General features: G+C 42.3%; 1 protein-coding gene across 3 annotated transcripts; it reads right to left on the reverse strand.

Annotated features, from left to right (window-relative positions):
- Window positions 1-238: 238 nt before the first annotated feature.
- LOC100058982 (zinc finger protein 26-like) lies at window positions 239-16,607 on the reverse strand. Of its 3 annotated transcripts, none has more exons than XM_070273132.1 (6): window positions 16,487-16,607; window positions 6,168-6,256; window positions 5,454-5,580; window positions 4,773-4,856; window positions 4,179-4,261; window positions 239-3,699 (listed from the first exon to the last, which is right to left on the reverse strand). In XM_070273132.1, exons 2-6 carry the CDS (start codon window positions 6,198-6,200, stop codon window positions 1,339-1,341), a joined length of 2,688 nt encoding a protein of 895 aa, XP_070129233.1. In that variant the 5' UTR covers window positions 6,201-6,256; window positions 16,487-16,607; the 3' UTR covers window positions 239-1,338. The 3 variants fall into 3 exon arrangements, with proteins under 3 accessions (XP_070129233.1, XP_070129232.1, XP_023501231.2); XM_070273131.1 differs by having other exon boundaries at window positions 16,232-16,594; XM_023645463.2 differs by having other exon boundaries at window positions 16,006-16,558.
- Between the last annotated feature and the right edge of the window lie 7,254 nt (window positions 16,608-23,861).

Below are 23,861 nucleotides of genomic sequence, written 5' to 3' on the forward strand. Positions count from 1 at the left end.
TTGTTTTCCCAGGCTGTGGTGTTGGGTATGGTTGAAAGAGAACACTCATGATTCTCACCATCATCCTGTATGGGCTTGAGATTAAAGATCATCCCCAGGTAGTAGGGTTGTTGTTCACCCACAAAGGCCACAAAATCAGGGTGTCACCCATTATAGGTGTACTCTCTCTTTTTCTCCACTCATCCTATGCTTGAAACTGACTTTTTATCTGAAAGGACCAGCTGTGAGAGGAAAAAGGTAATTTTACAAAATTTATGATGTATTTTAACCATGTTGGTTGGTGTGACTCACTGTGAACGAGTTTGGTGAGCACTCTACACAGTCACAATCTCCACAATGTAAGTCCATGTCAACCCAACAAGATGATCAAGGTACTTATAAGAGGATTAACTGAATTCTGTTGACCCACTTTTAACCAGGCAGCAGCGTGGAAACTGTAGCAACTAGACTGCCCTATCACTGGAAAGAACACCTCGGGCACAGGAATGCTCAGGGACTAACCACAATAGCTTAAAACAGATCAATCAAACCACCCAGAATGGTGTGCCTCTCAGAAGACCCCAAGATTCACACTCACGGTAGCACTTCCTATATTTCTTATATTCCCACAATCTCTTGACTGTGAATAACCCCATATTTATTACAGATGAGAAATAATCTAATGGAAAATGATGACAACTGTACATTTTTTTACATTCATAAAGTTTTTCTCCACAGTGAGATCACAAGTGAACATGACCAGAACAGTTTTCCCACATCTTACTTCACTTGGTTTTCTCTCCACTGCAAGATCTCATATATACAATAAATGTATATTTCAATGAAAAAATATAGGGAAGGGCTTTCCATGTTTCTTAATAGGATGGCATCACTGAGAGTTCTCACAGGCTGGGCTGTGAGGAGATTCTGATGGCTCTCCCTCATTCCTTACATTTGAAACCATCTCTGCGGTGTGGTCCTTTCACGTCTTTGAAGTGAATCAGGACTACCGAGGGCTTCACCACATTCCTTACGTGGATAGGACTTCTCTCCAGGTGAGTTCTTTAATGACTGAAAGGAAGTGGGAAAATTGAAGTCTTTCCCATATTCCTTTGATTTATAAGGTTTCTCTCCAGTGAGAGATTGTAAACTATATTGTATGAAGAAATGGCCAATGTTTTCCAACATATATTACTCTCAATAGGCTTCTATGTAGTGTGAGTTCTAACAGGTTTATTAAGATGTGAGGAAGTATGAAAGGCTTTCCCATGTGTGTCACATTTAACAGGCTTCTCTCCAGCCTGAGTTTTTATGTGGGCAATAAAGCATGAGGATTGAGGGAAGGCTTTCCCACATTCTTTATTTCTCTCCAGTGTGAGTTCGCTTGTGAACGATTAAGGATGAAGGACTTGTAAATCTTTTTTCACATATACTACACACAAAAGGTTTCTGTCCACTGTGAGTTGTCAAATGGTAACGGAGACTTCTGGAATCAGCATAGGCTTTCCCACATGTGTCACATTTAAAAGGCTTTTCTCCACTGTGAGTTCTCAAATGGTAACGAAGAGTTGAGGAAACAGCAAAAGCTTTCCCACATACCTTACATTCAAATGGTTTCTCTCCAGTGTGAGTTCGCTTGTGCAAGACTAATTGTGAAGAAGTTGCAAACCTTTTTTCACATAGATTACACTCAAAAGGCTTCTCTCCACTGTGAGTTCTCAGATGGTAACTAAGAGCTGAGGAAGTAGCCAAGGCTTTCCCACATACCTCACATTGATAGGGTTTCTCTCCAGTGTGAGTTCGCTTGTGAGCGGTTAAGGATGAAGATCTTGTAAATCTTTTTTCACATATACTACACTCAACAGTGTTCTCTCCACTGTGAGTTTTTCTATGGACAATAAGGTTTGAGGATCGACTGAAGGCTTTCCCACATTCCTCACATTCATAGGGTTTCTCTCCTGTGTGAATTCGTTTGTGAGAGATTAATTGTGAAGAAGTTGCAAACCTTTTTTCACATAGATTACACTCAAAAGGCTTCTCTCCACTGTGAGTTCTCAGATGGTAACTAAGAGCTGAGGCAGTAGCCAAGGCTTTCCCACATGCCTCACATTGATAGGGTTTCTCTCCAGTGTGAGTTCGCCTGTGAAAGGCTAATTGTGAAGAACCTGCAAACCTTTTTTCACATAGATTACACTCAAAAGGCTTTTCTCCACTGTGAGTTCTCAGATGGTAACTAAAAGATGAGCAACTAGCCAAGGCTTTCCCACATTCCTCACATTGATAGGGTTTCTGTCCAGTGTGAGTTCGCTTGTGAAAGATTAATTGCGAAGAAGTTGCAAACCTTTTTTCACATAGATTACACTCAAAAAGATTCTCTCCACAGTGAGCTCTCAGATGGTAACGAAGAGCTGAGGAAGTACCAAAGGCTTGCCCACATTTCTCACATTCATAGGGTTTCTCTCCAGTGTGAGTTCGCTTGTGAATGATTAAGGATGAAGGACTTGTAAATCTTTTTTCACATATACTACACACAAAAGGTTTCTGTCCACTGTGAGTTGTCAAATGGTAACGGAGACTTCTGAAATCAGCATAGGCTTTCCTACATGTGTCACATTTAAAAGGCTTTTCTCCACTGTGAGTTCTCAAATGGTAACGAAGAGTTGAAGAAACAGCAAAAGCTTTCCCACATACCTTACATTCAAATGGTTTCTCTCCAGTGTGAGTCCGCTTGTGAACAATTAAGGATGAAGGACTTGTAAATCTTTTTTCACATATACTACACTCAACAGTGTTCTCTCCACTGTGAGTTTTTCTATGGACAATAAGGTTTGAGGATCGACTGAAGGCTTTCCCACATTCCTCACACTGATAGGGTTTCTCTCCAGTGTGAGTTCGTTTGTGAAAGATTAATTGTGAAGAACTTGCAAACCGTTTTTCACATAGATTACACTCAAAAGGCTTCTCTCCACTGTGAGTTCTCAAATGGTAATGGAGACTTGTGGAAGCAGGAAAGGCTTTCCCACACATGGCACATTTAAAACGCCTTTCTTCAGAGGGAGTTTTTTTGTGGTGAACAAGGCCTGAGGATTGAGTGAAAGCTTTCCCATATTCCTTAAATTCATAAGGTTTCTCAAGAGTGTGACTTCCCAAGTGAGCATTAACAAGCACAGAACGCTTAAAGCTTTTCCCACATTCCTTACAGATAAATAGTTTTATTCCAGTGTGAATTTCAATGAGAGAATGAGAGTATGAGATCCCTTCAGAAGATTTCCCCCATTCCTTACATTCGTAATGGCTGTTACCAGTTTGAGTTTGTACACGCACAGCAAGGCTTGTGGAGTGAATAAAAGATCTCCCATATTCCTTCCATTCACACAGTTTTCCTCCATTGTGAGTTCTCGTTTGGGCCTGAATGTAAGACTGATTCACAAAGGCTTTCCTGCCATGACTGCATTTGAATGCTTCCTCTTGCATGCTAGTTTTTGAGTACGTAACATCTGAACTCAGGCTGATGGCTTTTCCCCACTGACTAAACCTAGAAAATTTCTCTCCAGTAGAGGTTTTCGTGTGTAGACCAAGGAAGCGTTTTTCATGCTGATTATCCTCATGAGCGTTCCCTCCATTCTGAGTTCTCCTCTGGGTCTCAAGACATGAATGTTCACTGAAGACTTTCCCACATTGCTCACAATCATAGAGTTCCCACCCACTGTGGATTCTTTCCTGTTGATGAATAAAAGAATGATAATTCAAAGATTTCTCAAACTCAATAATTTATCTTACCCATCTCAAAGCAGAAGCATCATTATGATGATGATGATTTCCATCGTTATCATTACACTCATACACTTCCTACTGTGTTCATTTCTTTCAAGTTTAAGGATGGAATCTCTCTGCCAGAACGATATGCCATCTACTCAAATCCTAAGATTCCTGTACGGTCTCATGGTATTGTTAGAAAACTCAGTGGCAAATTACATAAGTGGGAATGAGTCATTCTTGGAATTCTGAAGCAACAACTTTCAAGTTAGGTTTAAAATATTCCCAAATTCACCATATTCACAATACCTCTCCAGAGTCATTGCTCTCTCTTGGGCCAATGCCACTCATCTCAAATATCTCTCACTTGCTCTCGTGTTCTATCTAATGAAAATCCCAACCTTTTCTAAACGTGGAAAATAAATATGTCTTTTAAAACTTACCATTTCTATACTATTGGATGCTTTTCCCCAAAACATACCCTGCTGAATTGCTGAGTCTTTGGTTTTAAGTTGAATATCCCATTCTAAAATAAACAAGGAGAAAATATGTAGGAATTTACAGACAGAAATGTACATTAAAGGGATTAAGAATAGTAGGCTCATTTGTATTATTTCTAAGTTAAACATATTAAATAAAAGATAAGACAGATTAGAGGAGTTTGACTTTGCCAAAATTTTGGAATAAGGATGTGTACTCAAAGATTCAGCAATCAATTAGAAGAATTCTATGGAAGTTAAATATGATGGGGAAAAGAGACAGAATATCATCAGGCAAAGAAAGTAGGAAAGTTCTGGACAAAGAGCATATACCAAGTGATTAACTTAAAAGACAAACAGGACAAGGTTTTTTTCTGAGATCATAGGAAACTTTGACCGAATGTAAAGTAAGAATGTATGAGAAGCTCATGATATCCCAAAGCATCAGAGAACACTGACCTCAGCCTTCAAGAGAAAGCACGTCTTAAAGTTTCCTCATTGTCATTCCAAACATCGTGAAATTTTCATTGACCAGCGAAGTTCTTCACGATGACTCACCTTGGAAGACTCCAGTCTCCACTGTCCCCAACTCTTCTTCTTGTTCCAACCAACATATCAGATTGGGTCTGAACAACTGATACTCTGTTCACAGGAAAAGAGATCTTAATGGGAAAGGCCTCTAAAACAGATGACAAACGTTCACATGAAGCAACTTCTAGACTTCTAATGAATGAAGTAAAATAATTTCAAAAGAGAACAAAATGCAAATATGCTCTTTCTGTGTTTCAAAGAGACTGGTTGTCTCTGGCCCATGAAACCCATGTTCAAATGTATATATTTATATATATATAAATATATTACAAACTATTAAGACTTATACTGAAGCAAGAAATAAAGTAAATGCAAAAAGAAATGTTCATTGTCGTGGAGAAACCACTACACCAGTGGTTGTTAAACTGTGTTGTCCAACAGGATCACATCCACTGTTTTTGTTAAAACAGAAATGACTGGGCTTAATGCCAGTTTCATTCACTATGTTGAAGGTGGGTCTGAGAATGCACATTCTAACAGAGTGATGGGGATGGTGTTAGTCCTAGAACCACAGTTCTATGGTTCAGTTCACCCATTAGTGTAGAGATTCATGTCCGTTAAGTTCCATGAGCAGATTTCACATTTCCAATACTGGAACTGGGAATATATCTTTCCCATAAGAGGCTACAGGAAGGATGGCAGCCTTACCTACTGTGGTCAGGTTCTTGTAGGTCTCTAGCATCACATCTCTGTATAGATTTCTCTGAGTTGGGTCCAGTAAAGTCCACTCCTCTTGGGTGAAGTGCACAGCCACATCAGCAAAGGTAACTGAGGCCTAAATCATCACACATAAGCTGGCTTCAGTAAAGTAACATCTCCAGCAGTGTTCACTGGGGAATGAAGATGGGAGATCCAACGACAACAGAGGGTGTCTAGGTCTCTTATCATATCCCGCAAGGTGCGATGAAGCTTGATCTACACTCACTCATGGTTGATATCTTCCAGTTATGGCTTTAATGGAACCTATGACACATGAACTTATTTGACCACAACTAGATGGACAGCTCTTCTCCATCTTATTTCCCTCTGGCAGCAGAGTCCTAAGGAGCTGAAGAAGCTGATGAGCGATTAAATTCTTTGATAAATGCATACTTTTATCTTTGTTACCATGAGAGCAGGCAGCAAAACGAAAAAATATGCAGTTGCCATCATAAGAGACAACAGTAGATGGTAATTATCAAACTACTGAGATTATTCACAGGAAACAATATGAGAGGCTCCATTTTGGGAGGGAATTCAGCAGGGACTCAGTCCTTGAGTGGCTTCATTTCTTTTAAAAGCCCTGGTACAGGTGTATCTAGAAAGAAATCTATTTTGTGGATGCAGTATCTCATTTTGTAGAAGGATACACCTTCTAATTACCTGAGAAAAATTTGTCAAATACTCAGTCACCATCCTTTCTGCCTCTATCTTTTCCTCAGGAAGGCAGAAAGGGTCCTTAGAAAGCAGACCTAGGAAAAAAGAAAAAAGGCATGAGGACCCAGAGATGACCCTAATTTCAACATTCACCTGCCTGGAAGTCATTCCATTCTTGCTTGAAATTCTGAAATATCCCTGCACACCCAAGAAATCTCACACACACACACACACACACACACACATTACTGCCATCAAACATCACAGAGGAGTCCTGTCTCTCCTGGAGCCACAAAAGGGAATCGTGTGCCATGGTGCCCATCAAGAAAAGTATAATGGTTTCATTCCACAGGGAAGGAAAGAAGTCCTGAGGAATGTGACTCTTCATTTGTCAAGGCAATACACTTGCTGAATCAAGCAGCCACTCTACCTAATGCATTGTATACCAGGAAACTGATGTAGAGAACAGCATTCTCTGGCCCACTTCAGCTCCTCCTACACAAACCAGCAGCATGACTGCTCAGGTCCAGACCAAAGGACTCTGTGTCTTGAATGTGAAACTGAAAGCCAATACAACAGTATGCTCTATATCAAGGGTATCAGTGGGGCCGACCCTGTGACCGAACGGTTAAGTTCACGTGCTCTGCTTCGATGGCCCAAAGTTTGGCCAGTTCAGACCCTGGGCATGGACATGGCACTGCTCATCAAGCCATGCTGTGGCAGTGCCCCAGATAGCACAACCAGAAAGACCTACAACTAGAACATATAACTGTACTGACGGGCTTTGGGAAGAAGAAGAAGAAGAAGAAGATTGGTAACAGACATTAGCTCAGGTGCTAATCTTTAAAGAAATAATAAAAATCTTTTTTTTAAAAAAAGAGTCTCAGTAACATCAATTGCCATTTACTGAGGACCATGTGTACTAGATGTCTCTCTGGAAGTTGGTAACTCACATATATTTGGAACCACTTACTCAAGTTGTGTGAATATAGTCTTTCACCTTTCTTTTTCTTTTTAATTTTTTTTTTCCTGAGGAAGATTAGCCCTGAGCTAACTACTGCCAGTCCTCCTTTTTTTGCTGAGGAAGCCTGGCCCTGAGCTAACATCCATGCCCATCTTCCTCTACTTTATATGTGGGACGCCTGCCACAGCATGGCGTGCCAAGCAGTGCCATGTCAGTACCCGGGATCCGAACCGGTGAACCCTGGGCCACTGAGAAGTGGAACGTGCGCACTTAACCACTGCGCCACTGGGCCGGCCCCTATAGTCTTTCAACTTTAAATTTTGTGTTTTCTAAAGATAACTCAAGCACATCTGATAAAAATTTAGTACGCAGAGAATTTAGAAGTCTTCAAATGTGCAAAAAATGTAAAATATCACAGTGTTTTTATATTACTTACATGCTTAAGTGAATATTTCCCTTATAAACATGATTTACACATTCTACTGTACAGCAGTGGTTAAGATTGCCACCGGGGATATGACGCAAAGTAAAATGATTTATATGGTCAATATTCTTGAGCTTCCCTTAATGGATACTGGAGAAGTCTGAAGCTCTGGGCATCCTTTTAAGTTCTTACTGCTGCCTTATTCTTTTATTCCCACAGTGAATAATGAACTTATTTCTCTCTATCAGGCACTCAGTTGAGAGCACTAACTTATACAGAAAATGTCCTAGGCAACACTTTATTGGACAATATAGACAATAAAGCAATAAGTAACATGCCAATTCATAACTGATAAAAATGATTCAGCAGGTGAGAAAATAAAGGATGGGAGGGAGGGAAGGGAAGGGGAAATAATCACTAGGTCTTCCACATCTGACTCTAAAAGATAAGAAGTGTCAATGTTTTTCCAAAAGAAACTCAGAATACATTCAAGGACAGGGAAGCCCCCACAGGTCTTGGTTGGAAACACTCAGATTAGTAGGTCTGTGTCCTTGCCTTGCCTTGGGAAAGGGGTCATGCCATATCATACTTTGCCCAACATTTGTCTATTTTATGTTTCTTTTCAGACAACTACCTTTTCATTTTACTTATCAGTTCCATTTTCTAGCCACATGGCTTTTATATTTACTCACTTCTTCCACAGACTTTCTTCATGTTTAACTGCCTTTTCACATTCCTTATTTGAAGATTAATTTCTTTGTGCTAAAAATCGAGAACCTTTGGAGTGATGTCAGAATCATGGCAGAGTGAGTTGTTCCCTCTGTCTCTCTCCTCTAAGATACAAGCAGTAGGACAGACATCTGTAGACCAACAAAGTACTCTGTGCACAGCACACTAGAATGCCAGAAAAGTTCACACATCTATACATCTGAAGGTGGACTGACTGGACTTCCTGGATGTGGTGGAACCAGAGAAACAGTTGCAGCAGCCTCCAAGACTGAAGTTCCAGGAATTATGGCCACAGCTGGAGCTAGAGGCCCCTGGAACTGAGGTGACACTCATGAAAAGAAGCCCCAGGAATCCAGGCAGTGCATGCTCCTGTAGGCCCCAGGATGATACCTGTAAATGAGCCCCCTCCCACTACCCTGGTGGCAGCCCCATCTGACACTGCTCCTGCCAGCAGCAAGGGCTGAATCCAAGACCCTGCCAACCAGCAGTGGTGTAGCCCGTAACCTGAGATTCCAGGATTCCCACCAGCACCTGAGACCAGAGGCCGTAAGAGCCACAGTGGTGCCTTTGATTTAGACCCCAAAAGCAGTGCCCCCAGGAAGACGCCTGCCAGCAACAAGTGTTGCACACAACACCTGGGGACCCAGGCAGCAGTTGCAGTACCAGTAACCTGAGTTCAGGAGCTGCGTAGGCACCAGAAACAGAGACTCAGGGAGTCACAGTGGTGCTCATGACTTAGGTAACCATGCCCTTGGGGCAGTGGCGGTGCTAGCGTCACCAATAACCCTGTCCCACTCGGCAGCAGCAGCAATACCCACAAACTGAACACCCCCAGCAAGACTTGTCCAGTATTCTCAGAGAACCCGGGAGTAACAGTGCAGAGGGCACATGTGGCAGCGGTGCATGAGCCCATGGAGAGCATGCAGAGAGCCAGGCAACGGCAACAACAGGGCCCATAACCCTGGTGCCCTCCAGCTTCAGAAGCCCTTGCAACTTCAGGCCCCGACCATAGCAGGGGTGCCTGCAGACACCCAGATGTCACAGAGGTTGCCATGACCCTGGCTCCCACCCCACTTTTCCCATTACCCCCACCACAGTGGCAGAACCCACGACCTAGGCAACCCCAGAAGTAGCAGACGACCTTACAGTACAAGCGACCTTGGGGGTGACAGCCACAATTACACCAGTATCATAAGCGACAAGGTACCAGCAACCTCAGAGTCAACAGCAGCACAAGGTGGGCACTGAAAATTCCTGACAGATAGCAGAGGGTGGAAGGCTCTCGAATACAACCAGAAGTAGCTCAGAATCAAAATAAACAAAGACTTATCTAAGTAAGAAAGCTTTTTGGTACCCAAATGTGCCAGCAGGGGAACAACTCATCAAGCACTGTGAAAACTACAGGAACTCAGTACCATAAAAAGAAAATGACACTTTTCAAGAAACCTAACTTGCACTCACAGAAAACTGTGAACGAATGACAAAGAATTCAAAATAGCTGTCCTAAAGACACTCAATGGGTTAAAAGAAAACACAGGAAGACAGTTCACTGACCACAGGAATAAAACTAATGAACAAAAGGAGTGCTTCAACAAAGAGATTGAAACTCTAAAAAAAAAATGAACTTGGAAAACCGGCAGTGAAGAACACAATAAATAAGATTGAGAATAAAGGAGAAAGCATTGGAAATAGAGCAGACCATATGGAGGAGAGAGTTACTGAGCTCTAAGATAGAAATCCAGAAAAGATTCTGGGGGGAGAGGAGAGAGAATAAAGATATTCTTAAAATGGACAGATCATACAAGAAATATTTGACTCAGTTGGGAAAAGCAAAATAAGGATAATGGGTATCCCAAAAGGAGGAGAGAGGGAGAAGGGAGCAGAGAGCTTATTTAAAGAAATAAGAGCTGAGACATTCCCAAACCCCGGGGAAGGAACTGGATCTACATGGTCATGAAGCTAAGAGAACACTTAATTATCTCAACGCAAAAAGACCTCCTCCAAGACACATTATACTAAAAGTATCAAAAGTCAATTAGAAAGAAAGAACATTAAGGGTGGCCATAGAGGAGAAAATAACTTACAAAGGAATCCCCAGTAGGTTAGCAGGGGATTTCTCAGCAGAAGCTCGACAGGCTTAAGAAAGAGTGAAACGATATACTCAAAATATTCAAGAATAAACACTGTCAGCCAAGAATATTCTATCCAGCAAGGTTATCCTTCACATACGAAGGAGAAATAATGGCTATCCCAGAGGGACAAAAGCTGAGGGAGTTCACCACTAGACCTGCCTCAAAGAAATGCTGAAAGACGTTCTTCTATCTGAACATGTGACAAAGGTATAGAAAGCTTGCAGCAAGGTGATAAATACACAGAAAAGACACACAGAAAAAATTAACATAGTTAAAATGTCCATTGTACCTACAGCAATTGACAGATTCAATGCAATCCCAATCAGAATTCCAATGACATTCTTCATGGAAACAGAACAAAGAACGTTAAAATTTACATGGAACAACAGATGACCCCAAATAGCCAGAGCAATGCTGAGAAAAAAGAAGAAAGGTGGAGTTATTACACACCCTAAATTCAAAATAGACCAGAAAGCTAGAGCAATCAAGACAGTATGGCAGTGGCAGAAAACCAGACACACAGCTCAATGGAACACAATTGAGAGCCCACAAATAAACCCACACGTCTACAGACAGCTAATCTTCAACAAAGGAGCCAAGAACATACAATAGAGAAAAGAAAGTCTCTTCAATAAATGGAGTTGGAAAAGCTGGACGGCCACACACAAAAGAGTGAAAGCAGACCACTGTCTTATACCATACACAAAAATTAACTCAAAATGCGTTACAAACTTGAATGTAAGACCTGAAACCAGAAAATTCCTAGAGAAAAACACTGGCAGTCCGCTCTTTGATATGTCTTAGAAGTATTACTTTGAATATCATGTCTCAGGCAAGGGAATCAAAAGTGAAAACAAACAAGTGGGACGACATCAGACTGGAAAGCTTCTCTTTGGCAAAAGAAGCCATCCACAAAACAAAAGGACAAACTGGCAACTGGGAGATGATATGTGCAAACCACATATCTGATAAGAGGTTAATATTGCAAATGTATTCATAAAACTCCTACAAGTAAACAAAAAAAACCAAACCACCCAATCAAAAGACGCGAAGAGGCTATGCATAGATATTTTTCCAAAGAAGATATCCAGATGGCCAACAGGCATATGAAAAGATGTTCAACATCACTAGTTATCAGGGAAATGCAAATCAAAACTACAATGACATATCACCTCATGCCCAATAGAATGGGTATCACTAACAAGACAAGAAATAATAAGTGTTGGAGAGGATGCAGAGAAAAGGAAACCCTCCTGCACTGTTGGCGGGATTGCAAACAAGTACAAACTCTATGGAAAACCATATGGAGAGTTCTCAAAAAATAAAGAATAGAAGGGCTGGCCCAGTGGTGCAGCAGTTAAGTGTGCACGTTCTGCTTCGGCAGCTTGGGGTTCGCTGGTTTGGATCCCGGGTGCGGACATGGCACCGCTTGGCACGCCATGCTGTGGTAGGCATCCCACATATAAAGTAGAGGAAGATGGGCACGGATGTTAGCTCAGGGCCAGTCTTCCTCAGCGAAAAGAGGAGGATTGGTAGCAGTCAGCTCAGGGCTAATCTTCCTCAAAAAACAGAAAGAAAGGAAAGAAGGAAGGGGAGGGAGGGAAGGGGAGGAAGGGGAGGGAGGGGAGGGAGGGGAGGGAGGGGAGGGAGGGGAGGGGGGAGGCAGGGGAGGAAGGGGAGGGAGGGGAGGGAGGGGAGGAAGGGGAGGGAGGGGAGGGGGGGAGGGAGGCAGGGAGGAAAGGAAAGCAAAGAAAGAATAGAAATACCATATGATCCAGCTATTCCACTACTGGGTATTTACCCAAAGAGCATGAAATCACTAATTCAAAAAGACACACGCACACCTATATTCATCGCAGCATTAATCACAATAGCCAAGACTAGGAAGCAACACAAGTGCCCATCAGTGGGATGAATGAATAAAGATGATGTGATATATATAGAATGGAATGCTACTCAGCCATAAAAAGGCAGTATCTTGCCATTTGTGAGCAGGTGGAAGGACCTTGAGGGTATTATACTAAGTGAAGTCAGTCAGATGGAAAGACAGTCACCATATGACTTCACTTATATGTGGAAGATAAACAAAGAAACACACACACTCAGAGAATGGACTGGTGGATACTGGAGGGAAAGTGGGTGGAGGGAGGGCAAAAGGAGTAAGAGGCACACGTGGAAGGTGTTGGATGGCAACTAGACTTTTGGCGGCGAACAGAATGAGGTCTGTACAAAAGTCAAAATATAATGATGTAAACCTGAAACGGATACATTATAAACCAGTGTGACCTCAATTAAAAAAGAAACCTTAACTTTAATAAATCAAAGACAGACCAATGGCCAAATGCTAATCTACCAAATGGTCTTTGAATGGTGTCAACCACTGACAGTTCCAGAGTTCATTATCTTTGAACCAATATCACCCTCACAACCCCACAGTCCTTATTCTACATTTCAGATGACTACAACCCAGAAACACATATGGTCACAAAAATTGTGCGTCTAGCCTCACAGTCTAATTGTCCTTATTACCAGGGTTCTCAAACTGGGGGTCCTTGGGCTAAACAGGCCCACCAATCTGTTTAGTCAGTGGCAACATAGAATGTTTTGACTTTCCTTATATTTTCTAATTGAGATATAATTAACGTACAGTTAAATACACACAGCTTAAGCATTTGCTGGATGAGCTTTGACAACTGCATACAGGCATAGTAAAACCCAGCAAAAACAAGATACAGAATATAGCTATCCCCCTACAAAGATTTCTTGCTCCTTCCAGTTCATTCCTTCCCCGTGCTCTCAGACAAGCAATTTTTGAGTTCAATCAGGACACACTATTCTGTATATGTACATCAGGCATTTCACATAACATTTCCTTACTATACCTCAATTAATCTTTCTTCTATTGTTTAGTTTAACAATACGGAAAAACCTATTAAAATCTCCCACTAGAATTGTGGATTTGTCTATTTCTTCTTCTAACTATGTCAAGAAAGTTTTATCTATTTGCAACAATTACTACTGAGTGGGCATACATTTAAATTTTTAAAATTTGGGAGAAACACAAGCTTTTATAATGAGCTCTGTAGCTGTATCAGTGCTTTCTGACACTGCTGTCTGACATTAGGATCGGCCTGTTTGGGAGAGGTCTTTGTGCACTTCATGCGAAGCACTACGTCTCTTCTGGATGCCAACGTCTGCCAGTATGAAGGGTGGCGGAGAGCCTTGCTCACCGAAGGCGCCCACTGGTTGACGATCAACAGAGACCCATCACGCCACTCTTCACGTACACCTAGATCACAGCTAAATAGTTGTTCATAACAATATATCTCAGTTTTTTGTTTTTTTTTTTTAACATTTTACTTTTCCTTTTTCTCCCCAAAGCCCCCCAGTACACAGCTGTACATACATTCTAGTTGTGGGTCCCTCCAGCTGTGGTACATGGGACACCGCCCCAGCATGGCCTGATGAGCGGCACCACGTCCACGCCCAGGACTGGAACCTGTGAAACCCTGGGCCGCCGAAGCAGAGCACGTGAACTTAACCACTCGGCCACGAGGCCGGCCCTATCTCAGTTCTTAGAAATACATATTTAATTACTCTAAGAATGTAAAGGTGGGAGGAACACTGTCTTCTGAGCACTCATCCACCAGCTTCACCATCTCTGCACACCAGTCACTTGTTTCCAGCAGCCTCCTTATATGGACGGTTAGTGCTCCAGGTTTTGCACCTGATTCCCTCTCTCCAGCTACCCACCACTAATGACATGTCTGCACCCAGAGGTTGCTTACTGCCTGCCCACTGACTGTTGACTACCTGTGGTTCTGGCAACCTTGTGAACGTCTTCACCATGCGATGGGCTGCCATGATATCTTCTCTGACAAGGTCTGAAGTCCAGCCTTGGGGAGAGGGCCCATCTAGAAGTCTGGCTTTCTTTAGGTGGTCTCCATCCACACTAGGATATCTGTTACAATCCTCCTTACATCTTTATGTTTCACTTCTCTTGTTAAAATGAGACTCATTTTTGTCTCTTGATTTTATGCAGACTTATGCACAAGTGAGAACAGTGATCCCTGGAGACAAACGAGTAAACAGGAGATCTGGGGACACATTTAGTCAAGCCTTTGGACCTGAGCAACGAGCTGAGCCCCTTGCCAATAAGAAAGACATTCACAGAATCACCGTATCTGCACAGTCTCACCAACTTTATCCTCAGACTCCTCATCAACTGTTTCACTATGGCATGGTTAGCTCACTGGGACACCCAAGTGGGAAACAGAGAGGGTAACATGGATATTACCAAGCCACGTGGAGCCTCCAGTGCTTTCTGGCAACCTGCCTGGTCAGGGGAGTGTTCTGGTCCTTTACCTGTGGAGTGATTCTAGTCCCCTAGATGCAACAGTGTCTATAAAAAGTCAGACAGGAGGGGTTACTCTGGATGTTCGGTCAGGGAATCAAAGGCCTGATCTGGGTAGGAGACGGAACCTCCAGGTGGACTACAAGACCACTCTATGTTTATTAACATATATTTTCGCTACGGTTGATAATAACACAAGCGAATTGCTGATTCTGATTAATTCCTTGAATGAATTTGCTGTTCATAAGATTAAAACACATTTATACTTTCTCCTTTTTTTTTTTTTTTTTCCAGGAAGATTAGCCCTCAGCTAACTACTGCCAATCCTCCTCTTTTTGCTGAGGAAGACTGGCCCTGAGCTAACATCCGTGCCCATCTTCCTCTACTTTATATGTGGGATGCCTACCACAGCATGGCGTGCCAAGCGGTGCCATGTCTGCACCCGGGATCCGAACCAGCGAACCCCGGGCCGCCGAGAAGCGGAACGTGCGAACTTAACCGCTGCACCACCGGGCCGGCCCCTATACTTTCTCCTCTTTTCTCTTGATTCACTTCATATGAACAGACGTCATTTACCTTTTCTGTCAGGTACACACCGGAGATTAGAATCCTCCTTCGGCATTTTCAGCAACCAAATAAAACGTCTCCACTGTCAAAACTGGGAGTAAACCTTAATGCTCTCCCCTCTCTCAGCCTAGATGTATAACCAAACAAATACAGAACACTTTCCCCATATCTACTTGAGCTCCAGAACTCTAATCAATTTGTAATAACACATTTATTTCCTGGAGAGATGTTTGCCTCCCCCAACAGTTTACAAGTTTCTTAAGAATAGCCTTGGGTTGACTCTTCTCACTAAGCACTAATTGACCATTCAAACATTCATTAAGTGGGAGTATAACACCTAGTAAATGAATATACAAAGCCTTGCAAGCTGTGAAATGTGAAATAATGGAATCACTTACGTCTAAGGGCTTAAAAACAGCGCTGGGAGCCATTAAGGAAATGGGTCTTATGCAGGTCGTCAGGGAGCAGAAAAGGAACTTTCCAACCGAGTCACCTGAAGAAACCTGCAGCCCCTCCCAGTGAGGGACTTGGCCTCCCACTAGCCGGCCTCACCGATGAATTACCTTTAGCCAAGATTAGTTTTTTGAGCTACCGCCAATTAACAGTTTTGCAATACAAACCTCCTCCTTTAAAAGCCCCTTCTACTCCCTAGCGCACACTATCAGGGTTCCTACCTGAATCCGTGCTCCCAGAATTGCAGGTCTGCGATCCACAAATAAACGCCTCTCTGCCTTTCATTTGGCGGTCTATTTTTAGGTTAAGAGACCTAAGAAACTATCTTATTTTCCGTAACGTTCAGAAATGAAGAACGCGCCAAGACAAGGCCAAATCCTCCGGTGACACGTTCTGTCGCCCAGGAAAAGCAGCAGAGGCCCCCGAACCACTTTCCCCCGGACTCACAGCCACACGGCGGGGTCGCAGGTCCAGAGAACCGGAGGGCGCGGGGCCTGAGCAACGGGACTCGCACAGCGGAGCTGCTTCTCCTTCTGGGGAAAAGCCTCGAAGGTGACTCGGAGGCTCTGACCAGGGAAGCGCAGGGGACGCCAACGCCCCGCACGGCGCCCTTCCCGCCCCGGCTCAGCGCGGGGCCCAGCGGCCGGGCGGACGAGCGGAGGCCCGGCCTCTCTACGGAGCCCCTGGGGTCCCGGGCCGCACCTGTCCTTTAACGCCCTCCGTGCGCCCAGAGAACTCCCTCCACGGGCCGCACCGAGGAGGTGGCCACCGCACGAGGACCGACTTCAGAACTCCACGAGGCGCTGAGTCGCGAGACGAAAAGACCGCGCGAACCAGTGACGCCACTTCCGCTTCCTGCCTTGGAAGTAGGCGGGGGGTGTGGGGTGGGGGGGAGCCCCCAGGGCTCGGGCTGCCAATCACGTCTGTCCGTTTCCGGCAGAGAACTCGTAGTCCTCCCCGCGTGGGCGCCGATGGGCCCTGGCGTCGCTCGGCGCGGGCCTGGGGCCAGAAACAGGCCCCGCAGCCCAGGCGGAGGACGGAGGCCGGCCTGTGGGCGGGGCTGCCTGCGCGTGTGGGGCCCAACCGCGGGTGCCGGGTTCCGGGGAGACTTGGCCCCCGCGGGGTTAGATGGCAGACTGAGAGGCTGGGGGTGGGGACTTAGGCCGCCCGGTGCTCATCAAAACCTTCTCCCCCAGCTTGTCCTCACCTTCCTAGAGCGTTCACAAAGATTCTTCTGTAATATGCCTGCCAGTCCGTGAAGCAGTCTGTCTCGTCCATTTGATCAATTCTGTTTTTTTTAAAGGTGGGCACCTGAGCTAACCGGAGCTAACATCTGTTGCCAATCCTTTTCCTTCTCTTCTCCTCAAAGCCCGCCAGTACATAGTTGTAGATTCTAGCAGTGAGTGCCTCTGGTTGTGCTAGTGGGACGCCACAGAAGCTTAGCTGGATGAGCGGTGCCGTGTCCGCGCCCAGGAACTGAACTGGTGAAATCCTGGGCCACCAAAGGAGAGCCTGCGAACTGAACCACTCGGCTTCACCGGCCGCCCCCAAGGGAGCAATTCTATTTTTAAGCTTAACTTCACCTTATTTGCATTTTATAAACTTTATTTTTTTATTGCAGTAACATTGGTTTATAACATGATATAAATTTCGTGTGTAAATCATTATATTTCGATTTCTGTGTAGAATAATTACAATCCATCACCTTATACATGTGTCTAATCACCCCTTTCACCCTCCTCTTCCCCCTTCCCCTCTGGTAATCCCCAATCCAATCTCTGTCTCTATGTGTGTGTTTGTTCTTCTTTTGATCTTTATTTATGAGTGAGGTCAGACAATATTTGAGTTTCTCCCTCTGACTTATTTTGTTTTGCATATTTTGTTTCAAGGTCCATCTATGTTGTCACAAATGGCCAGATTTCATCCTTTTTATGGCCAAGTAGTATTCCATTGTATATATATATACCACACCTTCTTTAGCCATAGCCATTCATCCGTTGATGGGCACGTAGGTTGCTTCCAAGTTTTGGCTATTGCGAATAATGCTGCGATGACCATAGGGGTGCATGTATCTTTATGCATTCGTGTTTTCATGTTCTTTGAATAAATACCCAGAAGTGGCATAGCTGGATTGTATGGTAGTTCTAGTCTTATTTGTTTATTTATTTATTTATTTTGAGGAAGATTAGCCCTGAGCTAACTACTGCCAATCCTCCTCTTTTTGCTGAGGAAGACTGGCCCTGAGCTAACGTCCATGCCCATCTTCCTCTACTTGATATGTGGGACGCCTACCACAGCATGGCTTGTCAAGTGCTGCCATGTCCACACCCAGGATCCGAACCGGCGAACCCCGGGCTGCCAAATCGGAACATGCACACTTAACTGCTGGGCCACTGGGCGGGCCCCATATCCTTAATTTTTTGAGGAACCTCCATACCGTTTTCCATAGTGGCTGCACCAGTTTGCCCTCTCACCAGCAGTGTATGAGGGTTCCCTTCTCCCCACATCCTCTCCAAAATTTGTTGTTTCCTGTCTTGCTAATTATTCTGTTAAGCCATTCTGACAGGCATGAGATGATACCTCATTGTAGTTTTGATTTGCATTTCCTTTATAGCTAATGATGTTGAACATGTTTGCATGTGCCTGTTGCCCATCTGTATAGCTACTTTGGAGAAATGTCTGTTCAGATCTTTAGCCCTTTGTTTTTTTTTTTTTTTAAAGATTGGCACCTGAGCTAACAACTGTTGCCAATCTTCTTCTTTTTTTTTTTTTAAAGATTGTCACCTGGGCTAACAACTGTTGCCAATCTTCTTCTTTTCCTGCTTTATCTCCCCAAACCCCCCTGTACACAGTTGTATATCTTAGTTGCAGGTCCTCCTAGTTGTGGGATGTGGGACGCCGCCTCAACGTGGCCTGACGAGCGGTGCCGTGTCCGCGCCCAGGATCCGAACCCTGGGCCGCCGCAGCAGAGTGCACAAACTTAACCACTCGGCCACGGAGCTGGCCCTAGCTCATTTTTTAATTGGGCTGTTAGTTTTTTTGTTGTTGAGATGTATGAGTTCTTTGTATATTTTGGATGTTAACCCTTTATCAGATATATGGTTTGCAAATATCTTCTCCCAGTTGTTAGGTTGTCATTTTGTTGATGGTTCCCTTTTCTGTGGAGAAGATTTTCGTTTGATGTAGTCCCATTTGTTTATTTGTTCTACTGTTTCCCTTGCCGGGTCAGACATGGTACCAGAAAATATGCTGCAAAAGCTGATGTTGAAGAACATACTCCCTGTTTTCTTCTAGAAGTTTCATGGTTTTGGGTCTTATATTCAAGTCTTTAATCCATTTTGAGTTAATTTTTGTGTACGGTGCAAGATAATAGTCTACTTTCATTCTTTTGCACATGGCTGTCTGGTTTTCCCAACACCATTTATTGAAGAGATTTTCCTTTCTTCATTGTATGTTCTTATTTTATTTTATTATTATTTTAGGAACATTAGCCCTGAGCTAACATCAGCTGCCAATCCTCCTCTTTTTGCTGAGGAACACTGGCCCTGAGCTAACATCCATGCCCATCTTCCTCTACTTTATACGTGGGACGCCTGCCACAGCATTGCCAAGTGGTGCCATGTCCGCACCCGGGATGTGAACCTGTGAACCCTGGGCCACCAAAGTGGAACGTGCAAACTTAACCACTGCGCCACTGGGCTGGCCCCTCCATTGTATATTCTTGGCTCCCTAGTTGAAAAGTAGCTGTCCATAGATGTGTGTGTTTATTTTCAGGCTCTCATTTCTGTTCCACTGAGTCTGTGTCTGTTTTTGTGCCAGTACCATGCTGTTTTGGTTACTATGGCTTTGTAGTATATTTTGAAATCAGGGAGTGTGATACCTCCAGCTTTCTTCTCTTCTCTCAGGATTCCTTTGGCTATTCGGGGTCTTTTGTTGTTCCATATAAATTTTAGGATTCTTTGCTCTATTTCTGAGAAAAATGTTGTTGGAACTTTGATAGGGATTGCACTGAATCTGTAAATTGCTTTAGGAAGTATGGACATTTTAACTATGTTAATTCTTCCAATTCAAGAGCATGGAATATCTTCCCATTTCTTTGTGTCTTCTTCGATCTTTTCAACAATATTTTATAGCTTTCAATGTACAGTTCTTTCACCTCTTTGGTTAAGCTTATTCCTATCTATTTTATTTGTTTTTTTGCAGTTGTAAATGGGAATGTGTTCTTAATTTCTCTTTCTGCTACTTTTTTGTTAGTGTGTAGAAACGCAACTGATTTTTGTCTGTTGATTTTGGATCTTGCAACTTTACTGTATGCATTTATTATTTCTAAAAGTTTTTTCGTGGATTATTTAGGGTTTTCTATATATAAAATCTTGTCATCTGCAAATAGTGACGTTTTCACTTCTTCCTTTCCAGTTTGGATCCCTTTTATTCCTTTTTCTTGCCTGATTGCTTTGGCTAGGACTTCCTGTACTGTCTTAAATAAGTGTGGTGGAAGCGGGCATCCTTGCCTGCTTCCTGTTCTTAGAGGGATAGATTTCAGTTTTTCTCCATTTAGAATGATTTTAGCTGTGAGTTTGTCATATGTGGCCTGTATTATGCTGAGGTACTTTCCTTGTGTACTCATTTGATTCAGAGTTTTTATCATGAATGGATGTTGTATCTTGTCAAATTCTTTCTCCGCATTGATTGAGATGATCATGTGATTTTATTCTTCATTTTGTTAATGTGCTGTATCACATTGATTGATTTGCCCGTGTTGAACCATCCCTGCAGCCCTGGAATAAATCCCTCTTGGTCATGGTGTATGACATTTTTAATGTATTGTTGTGTTCGATTTGCTAGTACTTTGTTGAGGATTTTTGCCTCAATGTTCATCAGTGGTATTGACCTGTAATTTTCTTTTTTTGTGTTGTCCTTGTCTAGTTTTGTTATCAGGGTAATGTTGGTTTCACAGAATGAGTTCACCTTATTTTCTTTTATTTACATTGGACATGATGCTAAAGTCTGATGATTGATTCCTTTGTGTTTTCAGCGTAACAACATTTTTCTGTAACTTTTATATTTTTCTTCTTCAAATATGTATTTCTTTTGTACTTTTCTGATGAAACCTTATGGTCCAGGGCTTCCCATACTTAATTGTGTAATAGCACTGATATCAGGCATTCTCAACTCAGGGATGGAGTCAAGATTCTCTGGTAATCAAGTTTGCTTTGGGTTTCAGTGTGTGGCCTTTGGTGGAGTTAATAAAGGTCTTTTAAATTCTGACTTACCAGCACATTTTACCAAGAATTGTGCATGTGCATTACTAAATGTTTTATGCATCTACTGAAATGATGACTATTTTGTTATTGCAATATCTCATCTGTTGCTTACAAAGGATTTCACTTTTATGTAGACAAGAAAGTCTTTTTTAAAAGTAACTTCTGTGTTTCCTGCCTTGCCTTATAAATTATCTTCAAACTCTGGATTACAGACAGATTTTCTAATTTTCTTCTAAAATTTTTAAACTTTTAATTACATTTTAATTCTTAACCCTCAAAAAGTTGTATTTTGACATGTGCTGTGGAGCACTGGATGCAATTAATTTTCCTCCAGTAAGATGGTCAGTTGTCATACTGTCATTTATTGATAAACTAGCCTGACCTACTGATTTGAAATTCCACCTTAATTAAACAATATATTCCTATATATAATGTTTATCAGTTTCTAGCCTCTTCTGTTCCAATAGTATTTACTTATGCCCATAGCACACTCTTTTGGTTACAATAGTTTCAAATTAACTTTTAATATTTAGTGGCAAAAATATAATGGTAGCTGAGGTTTCTTGCATCTTACTGCTCTCGGTGCTTCAGAGACATCAAACTTTTTGTGCTGTTAATGATGTAGCTACTCTCGTGATTTTCTCTTTTGTTTGTGTTTTGGAACAGCTATATTGAAAAATAATTCACATGACACCCAATCACTCCTTTTAAAATGATACCATGTTTTTTACTATGTTCAAGGAGTTATGCAACCATCACAATTTTACAACCTTTTCATTACTCCAAAAGCACCCTTTGGCTGTTACATGCCCATTTTCATACTCATTTAACATCTAAGCTGCCATGAGGCTACTTTCTGTCTTTATAGATTTGCACTTTCAGACATTTCATGTAAATGAAATCATACAAGCTTTTGTCAATAGTTTATTTTTGCTTGCTATGCTTTTCGAGGTTCATATGTATTGTAGCATATATCTTTCCTTTCTATTGCTGAATGATATTCCATTGTATGAATATAATGCATTTTATTTATCTGTTGATCAGTGGATAGACACTTGGGTTGTTTGCACTTTATGAAGACTATGAGTAATGCTGCTACGAAAATTCATGTGTATCTTTATTGCAGACATGTTTTCATTTCTATTGGGCTTTGAATCACTAAGGTTTCTCCCAAGAAACAGAAGATATGGCCTTGGACCGTATTGTAAGATCAGAAAGATCATTTATACGTATAAAATATTATACTGAAATATATAAAAATACATATAATGAAATTTACTCTAAGGAATTGACTCATGCAACTATGGAGACTGAAAAGCCACATAATCTGTTTGCAGTTGCAGACAGAATGCAAGCCAAAACCTGCCCAGTGATTGATTGTCTCATCTACAGCTCATTAGTCAAGTTTGTACCTGCTATCATACAGGCTTTAAGGATTAAAGAAATCAACCAAACTTCATCAACTCAGCTTTATTTACTGAGTTCATTCAATGCATTGCCTCCATCCCGTGAGACTTTATTAGAGAGAACAAAACAGCAAGAGAAGGTAGAGTGGCAGGTCTGTGCAGCTGACGTGAATGTCCTAAACAGTCATGTGGAAAAACTAATACAAAACCAAATCATATAAAAGTTTTCTGAATAAAAATTTTTTTTTGGTGATAAGGATGCAATAATCACAATGGGTGACCATAAAATGCTGGAGACCAGGAAACCTAGTGGTGCTATTCAAAGGCCTGAAAGCCAGCCAGCCAATGGCATAGCTTCCAGTCCGTGTCTCAAGGCCTGAGAACCAGGAGCTCGAAAAGTAGGGGAACATTATCCCTGCTCAACAGTGAGGCAGAGAAAGAGAATTCAAATTTCCTCCACCGTTTCGTCCTATTCAGGCCCTAAATCAAATTGGATAATGTCCATCCACATTGGGGAGGGCAAATCTGCTTTACTCAGTCTACTGACTGCACCCAGGAATTCTGGTTGCACCTAGAAATAATATAGATATCTAAACTTTCTGTGATGCAGTCAAGCTAACACATAAAATTAACTATTGCAGCTATATACCCAGGAATAGAATTGCTGGGACATGTAGCAACTATATGGTTAACATTTAGAAGAACTGTCAGAGTGTTTTCCAAAGTGGCCGCATCATTTCCAATCGACCACCAATGTATGAGGGTTCCAATTTCTACACATCCTTGCTAACACTTATTGTTTGTCTTTTATGTTTTAACCATCCAGTGATGTGAACTGAAACCTCATTGTGAATATAGTTTTAATTTCCCTAATGATTGTGATGTTAAGCGTCTTTTCTTAGGCTTGCGACCATTTCTGTGCTTTCTGTGGAGAACTGTCCGTTCAAACCCTTTGTTCATTTAAAAAACTAGATTGTCTTCTAATTCTTGAGTTGTAAGAGTTCTTTATGTATTCTGCATGTAATCCTTATCACATATGTGAATTGCAAATATTTTCTCCCACTCCATGGTTGTCTCCACTTTCCTGAGTGTGTCCTTTGCTTTAGGTATCACAGCTAAGAAGCCATTGCCAAAAGCAAGGTCAGTTCAGGGTGGTTCTCACCAACACAGGTGGGGCCAGCCCCCAACCCACTACAAAGTAAGCACAGCGGTGCCCGCCCACCTCTGTGGGACAAAGGGGTCTGCAATCTGTGTAAATTACAAGTATTTCTGAGTACCACTGGCATGTCATATTCTTTTCTTACTCTATTCTGGCTTTTGTATTAAGATAGGAGTATCTCCTCCTTTTCTAAACTCTTAAACAATTTCTATATGAGAAGAATTGTTTTTCTTACATAGGTCAAAATT

Source organism: Equus caballus, chromosome 7, assembly GCF_041296265.1.
Source record: "Equus caballus isolate H_3958 breed thoroughbred chromosome 7, TB-T2T, whole genome shotgun sequence".
In the NCBI taxonomy this organism is placed as follows: Eukaryota; Metazoa; Chordata; class Mammalia; order Perissodactyla; family Equidae; genus Equus; species Equus caballus.